Source organism: Pyrus communis, chromosome 3 (genome assembly GCF_041283825.1).
Source record: "Pyrus communis isolate YQ-2024b chromosome 3, ASM4128382v1, whole genome shotgun sequence".
Lineage (NCBI taxonomy): Eukaryota > Viridiplantae > Streptophyta > Magnoliopsida > Rosales > Rosaceae > Pyrus > Pyrus communis.
The window spans coordinates 6,827,501-6,835,000 of NC_142567.1; the positions used below are offsets into that span (position 1 = coordinate 6,827,501).

A 7,500-nucleotide genomic window follows, 5' to 3' on the forward strand; every position below is an offset into this window, starting at 1 on the left:
ATGAATCACTCTCATTACACTCATATTTTTTACCACTATAGAAATCTGAGTCCTATAATATTGATATCACATTTCATTTTCGAACCAGATGTGGAAGACCTTAGAAATTTTTTTGGTAAAGAAAAGCCCTTAGGGGTGCGTTTGTTGAACCTCCTTAAGAGGGACTGGCTTGGACTGTCTTAAGCAAGACTATAATCCCATATTTGGTAGGTTGTTGGACTAAGATAAATGGGACTCGCCTCCACTACGAGTCCCGCCGCACTTCACTAAAGCCGTTTATCTAATCCCAAGCTTTCGCTTGGTATTAACAGGGACTAGAAAGGAAATGAGGCCTACGTCCAATTCCCAATATTCGCTTGCTAAACCCGGACACCCAGTCCCTCTGCGCTCCAGCTTCTTCTTCTCCGGCGCCGTCACCATAGCCAGGCCGTCACCGTAAGCCTAGGGAGGACGACGCTGGCGCTGCAGGAAAACTTTGATTGATTTGGCGGTGTGGGTTTAATTTTGAGCACCAACCGTGGCGTCCTCCTCGAGGCCTCAAGCGCTCCGCTAGAAAGATGCGCCCGCAAGTTTGTCGCTTTCTTCTCCAAGATCGATTGACGTCGATTTGCAAAAATTGAATGAAACGAATTTGTAGATCCGACGAAGCCTCTGTAAATTGAAAAACAAATTGAGATTTTTCTGTGTTTGATTTGAAGAGAAAGAAATTAAAAGAAGAGAAGGTTTGAATTGAAGAGAGAAAAAAAATGAAATGAAGAGAAAGTATGGGTTTGATTTTTCTGAGTTTGATTTTTAATGGGAATTGGAGCAATCTCGCATGCGAAGAACAAGAAGCATATAAATTATTAAAAAAATGAATTAAAAATGACAGAAAAATATTTGATCTGCAAAAATAATTGAGTCTGTGATTTAGTTTGATACTGTATCAAACGCTTCATTATCTTTATACTACTTAGTCCATGCCAAGCCGATCTAGCTTAATTCCTGAAGTTAGTCCAGTACAACAAACACACCCTAGATATTTAAATGGATAGAAAGTATAAATTGGTACAATTTCAAAACTTGAGAATGTAATGTGAAACTTTGGAACATCATGACCCATTTAAAAAATCTACCTCAAACTTAAAAGAGTGTAAAATGTAATAGGAGGCAAGCACACCTAAATTTTCAACTTTTTTATCTCAACAATGTGATTTTATTTAATAAAATAAAAGAAATTTTTTGTGTCACTGTCAAATTTGGTTGTATAATATATAATGCAATGATCTGATGTATCGAGGTTATTATGAGCATATTTAAAAGAAATGTCAAAATGTCCAAATAAACAATAACAACATTAAAAAAAAAAAAAAAAAACAGTAGCAATGTTTTTCAACCGAAAAGTTAAATCTGATGTGGAATGACATTTCTCGCCTTGCTACCAAATTTGACAACAACTTCAAAAAAAAAAAAATTAATCATTAAATGCTTTTTATTAATTTTTTTTATTGGTTTAAAGCATTACCTTTTAATTTCTTTTCATTTTCAATGCAATGTTTGAGTATTTTTATAATTTTTTTAATTTATTTTCGTTCATGACCAATGCATTGGTAATGAAAGAAAATAAATATGCATTGGCAATGAAAGAAAATAAATATGCATTTTATTTTATGTTTTAAATTTGACATATCGAGTAGAGAGTAAAACTTTAAAAGATGTTAAAGAGCCACATAAGTTGTTAAATTTAAATTTTATGTTTAAAATTGATAAACAGTAAACCCGCCTTATTGTAGAACTTGATGTGAAGCATTTTTGTTAGGAAGATTATATTCACACACTCCAAATTACTTCTTCCACACCCTTTTAATTTTTTAATATTTTTCTATCAAGTGTTAGTGGTGTTTCAAAAAATATTAAAAAATTAAAAGGGTGTGGGAGAAGTAATTTGGGATGTGTGGATATAATTTCTCTGTTAGGAAGTCAAATGGTAAACCCACCGTATCGTAGAACTTGATGTGACGATGATATACTTGACGGAAGTAAACGTTGGAAGTGTAACACTTGAGGATGAAAATTTTATACACAGTTTTGACAAATTCCACTTACAAAATAAGAAACACTATTAGTCTAATTAACGAACACCTAGAAGAAGGGGAGTGTGTATGTGAGAGGCCCACCTACACATGAAATCCTAGCTTAGCTAACTTTTACGGTTAAAAATATGTTTTTTGTCTAGCGATATTTTTGATATCTTGTCTAGAAGTGCTCTAGACCATCTCCAAAGGAGATGTCGAAAATGCTACATAGACATATAACGGTAACAAATGACGTATCATTTATTCCAACCAAGGTGTCAAAGATGACATGGAAAAGAAGGCTAAACTGACATAGACAAAAATATGTCCAATTTGAAGCTGCCTTCAAAATTTATTTTTGCTATTTCCAAAGGCATTCTACTTGTCTTACCTTAAATGCTAGCATATTTAAGTATTATTTTATTATTTTTAAACCAACAATAACTCAACTTTTATTATTTTTTTGTTTAAAAAAGCATAAATGAAGCAATAAATTTTGGCATACCGAGTGGAAGGAAAATATTGACAATATGCCAAATTACCAAGTGAGCCATCAAATTTAAATTTTATGTTTTGAATTTAATGTCTCATTTGAAGATGCTCTTAGACGACATAAACAACATTGATGAGCAACTCAATAAATAAACGACGAAATTTATGAATTTGAAACATAATTGATCAAACTATGTGAACAAAACCCTTAATTTAAGTTCATGTATTTGGAATATGACTTTTTGCAACTCTTGACAAGAATGGGAGAGAAAGGACCTTTGAGCGATGACTTTTTAGTCAAAATGGTCCTTGAGATTTGCATAACTTCTCACTTTGGTCCTAAGATTTGAAATCAATGAAATCAATAGAAATAGTCTCTGAGATTGTCCACCATCAATCATTTTGGTCATTCCGCAAAAAATTATGTTAAATAAGGATCAAAATGACAAAAATATCTTCAATCGAACAAACAATGGGCCAAAATGATTTGACAAAAAATTGAGGGTGTTTTTACCATTTATTCTTATTTAATGAAGATTTTTCATGGAATGACTAAGATGATTGATGATGGACAATCTCAGGGACCACTTTTATTGGTTTCAAATCTTAGGAACCAAAATGAAGAGTTACGCAAATCTCAGAGAGCATTTTGGCTAAAAAGGCCCGAGCGAACGGTGAAACCTCGTTTCATGTCGTTTTTGTTTTGCGTAGAACCGTAAGGGCACTCTAAACGGCAAACGATTACGAGTGGACATTCGTGCTCATATAAACCATTTTTCGTATTATTCAATCCAATCCAGTTTCACCCTTCTTTTGGAGAGAGAGAGAGAGAGAGAGACGGAAAACCCACCGGAATCAATGGTTGAAGAGCGGGAGGAGTTGATGGTTCCTCCATCCGGCGGCATCCCATTTCTGAAAATAAATAAATAAATAAAAGCCTCTCAAGCCCACTTTGCCAACTTCCTCCATTGATGAACCTCCTTCTGAGCTCCCTCATAGTTTCTCTTAAGAAGGGAATGGCAGAATGAATAATCTTCTGTATTGATTCATTAAAATATACAAGCTAGATTACATTTTTTATACAAACTGTAAAGATACAATCACATCTCGTAATTCCTACAAATCAGCTAAGTAAATATTTTTACAAAGGGAAAGAATAAATCATTGATATTCAATGATTACCATGCTACCAAATAGGAAGGAAATCATTCATATCATAACTCCCCCTCAAGTTGGCGAGTGAACGTCAAAAACCGGTAACTTGCTCAGCAAAAAACGAAACTGTTATTTTCCTAAAGGCTTTGTGAATTTGTCTGCAACTTGCATTGAAGATGGAACAAATTTGGTGGCTACCTTTCCTTCTTGAATTTTATCTCGAACAAAATGACAGTCAATCTCTAAATGGCGTGTCTGCTCATGAAAAGCAGAATTAACGGCAATGTGAAGAGCCGCTTGGTTATCACAGTGTAAAACAGCAGGGCCCATATCTTTAATACATAAATCACATAAAAGACTTTGTAACCAGGTGAGCTCACAATAGGCAACAACCATTGAACGGTACTCTGCTTCTGCAGAAGATAATGAAACAGTCTTCTGTTTTTTGCTTTTCCATGAAATTAAAGAATCTCCAAGGAAAACACAATATCCGATAGTAGAACATCGAGTCACCGAACACTCTGCCCAATCAGCATCACAAAAAGCCTTCAATCGTAACAAACTTTGTGAGGAAAACAAAATACCTTGACCTGGAGTGTTCTTCAAATATCTCAAAACACGTAAAGCTGTATCATAGTGAGGCTTGCGAGGATATTGTATGAAACGACTCAACGTGTTGACTACAAAAGCAATATCGGGCCTGGTAATAGTTAAATATATCAAACGTCCTATCAATTTTCGATAAATGGACGGATTGTGAAGCAAATCTCCTTCATCAGGAAGTAGCTTCATATTTTGTTCCATGGGGAAGCTAGCTGATCGTGCTCCCAAAAGACCCACATCTTTTAAAATGTCCAATAAATATTTTCTTTGAGAAATAAAGATCCCCTTTTTTGAAGGAGCAATCTTTATTCCTAAAAAATATTTAAGGGCTCCTAAATCTTTGATGCGGAAGCGTTTATTCAAAAAAGATTTAAGAGAACCAATAGCAATCATGTCATTACCCGTGATCAAGATATCATTAACGTAAATAAGAAGAGCTGTGAACGATTTGCCAACTTTTCTTGTAAAAAATGAATAATTGGCTTTGGACTATGTATACACAGATGCACAAATAGCCTCAGAAAACTTAAAAAACCACTGCCGAGAAGCCTGCTTTAATCCATACAAAGACTTATGAAGGCAACATACCAAATGCTCCCCTTATCGCCGAAGACCAGGAGGTGGAACCATATAGATTTCCTCATGGAGATCGCCATGTAGGAAGACATTGTGGATATCCATTTGATGTAGGGACCAACCACTAGCAGCCACAAGAGCAAGGAGACAACGAAACGTAATCAACTTTGCAGTCGGGGAAAACGTATCCTGGTAATCAACACACTCAATTTGAGTGTAACCCTTGGCCACTAAACGAGTTTTGTAACTCTCAATAGTGCCATCAGACTTGTGCTTGATTTTGTATACCCAAGGACAACCAATAGGGGTCTTGCCAAGTGGAAGTGCAGTCAAAGACCAAGTGGCATTAACTTCTAGAGCTTGAATCTCCGAGGCCATGGCTTCTCGCCATCGAGGATCTTTAGTAGCCTCTGCATATGTGTTAGGTTCAACAGGGAGAGTAATATTGGCAATAAAACTTTGTTAAGATGGAGAAAGATTTTTATAAGAAACACACTTGCATAAAGGATGGTGAGTAGCCTTTTTAGAGGAACCTAGAGTCAATGCATTGAGTGGGGAAAATGAGGAAGCATGAGAGCAAACATAGTCATCAAGGTAAACAGGTGTACATTTAGGCCTATCAGAATGACGTATGGGGGGTGCAATAAGTGGACCAGGTGATGAAGGAGGGCTATTGGTTACTGTTGGGTCTGGGAGAGGTGTAGCAATAGAGTTGGATGGAGTCTCAATGTCAACCTGAGTGGATGGTGAAATGAACTCAACGTGAGTGGGTGGGGTCTCAATGTCATCATGAGTAGGAAGAGGCAAGACAAGTTCTTGAGGTTGGGTTAAAGGAGTGATGATAAAAGGAAAATTAGACTCATGAAAAATGACATCTCTGCTGGTGAACACTTTGTGAGTATAAAGGTCGTACAACTTATACGCTTTTTGACCAAAGGGATATCCTATAAAGACATATTTTCTGGCTCGTCTATCAAATTTATGAAGAGGTTGAACATTGGTGGCATAAGCTAAACATCCAAAAGTACGCAAGTGTGCATACGATGGAGGACGACCATAAAGAACCTCAAAAGGTGATTTATTGGACAAAAATGGTGTGGGTAAGCGATTTATGAGGTAGATTGCAATAAGGACACAATCTCCCCAAAAATACAAAGGTAAGTGACTCTAAAAACATAGTGCCTTGGCCATTTGCAAAATATGACGGTGTTTTCGCTCAATCACTCCATTTTGTTGTGGAGTATATGTGCAAGAACGTTCAAAAATCACATCACTCTCGGAAAAGAAAGAATGCAAGGACAAAAACTCACTACCATTATCAATTCAAATTTTCTTAATTTTGTGATGGAATTGAATTGCTACATAAGAAAAGAAAGTTTTAAGTAACTGTTGTGTTTTAGATTTATGTCTCATCAAAAATAGCCATGTGGTTCGAGAAAAATCATCAACAATTGTTAAGAAATATCGAGCCTCATTATATGTAGAAATTTTGTGCAGTCCCCAAATGTCACAATGAACAAGCTCAAAAATGTGTTTACTGGAAATATGACTTAATGGAAAAGGCAATCTATTTTGCTTTGCTAATGGGAAAACATCACAAGGTTTATTTGAATGAGAATAAACATTTAACGATTGATTAGCTAAAAGGTGGAGTCGTTGTGGAGAGGGATGACCAAGACGACGATGCCATGAAATGGAATTAACGCAATTGGGTGAAGGTGAAGTGGTGCAACTACTGTTTGGTTTGGTGAGATAGTAAAGACCCCCACGTTGTCTACCCCATCCAATCATCTTTCTCGTCTCCAGGTCCTGTAAGACACAAAAATCTGGAAAAAATGTTATGGAGCATCGAAGGGATTTTGTTAAACAACTAACGAATATCAAATTAACCAAAAAAGAGGCAATTTGTAATACATTAGTCAATGAAAGTTCGAGATCAAAAGTAAAATTGCCAATACTACTAATTGACCATTTCACCAGTCGGAAGTTTTACTGGCAGCATAGACTTGTTCACAGTAGAGTTTGATAAGGGAAGTGTCATAACATGATCCGTGGCGCCACTATCAATTATCCATTATTGTGAATGATGGGAAGACAAACCTGTGATTGCATTGGTATGTGCTGTTGCATAAGAAGAGTATCCAAGATAACTCTAATGATCCCAAGAAGAAGAAAATAGAGCACACTCTTAAAGAAAGCTCACAAAACAAACTAATTAGCAAAGCTTTTCTTATTTAGCTCTAGGCTTTGTTTCTCCTTGGATGATTTACAATGCTTGAGGACTTGGGTATTTATAGCAAACCAAATGAAAGCTACACCACACACTTACTTCACCTACAACATCCACCTACTTCACCTACAACCTCCACTTACTTCACCAACCTCACACACTTACTTCACCAACCTCACACACTTACTTCACCTACAACATCCACCTACTTCACCTACAATTGACATTGATTCTCAACACTCCCCCTCAATGTCAGCTCTCATTCTTTGCACTGTGCTGAGCAGACAGCGAAAATTTTCGAGCTTGCCTGTACTTAAACTTTTTGTGAACAAGTCCGCAACTTGATCATTCGTCTTGACCTGTCTCATCTCAATCTCTTCTGGCAGAACC

General features: G+C 36.3%; 1 protein-coding gene and 1 pseudogene across 1 annotated transcript in view; one reads left to right on the forward strand and one right to left on the reverse strand.

Annotated features, from left to right (window-relative positions):
* The first annotated feature begins 325 nt into the window (after positions 1-325).
* The window catches only part of LOC148697828 (uncharacterized), a 22,487-nt pseudogene continuing 15,312 nt past the window's right edge, over positions 326-7,500 (forward strand).
* The window catches only part of LOC148697829 (uncharacterized), an 8,402-nt gene continuing 5,806 nt past the window's right edge, over positions 4,905-7,500 (reverse strand). The window contains exon 3 of the mRNA XM_088690174.1: positions 4,905-5,290. Coding sequence (XP_088546300.1) covers positions 4,905-5,290 — 386 coding nt within the window. The remainder of the gene's footprint in view (positions 5,291-7,500) is intronic.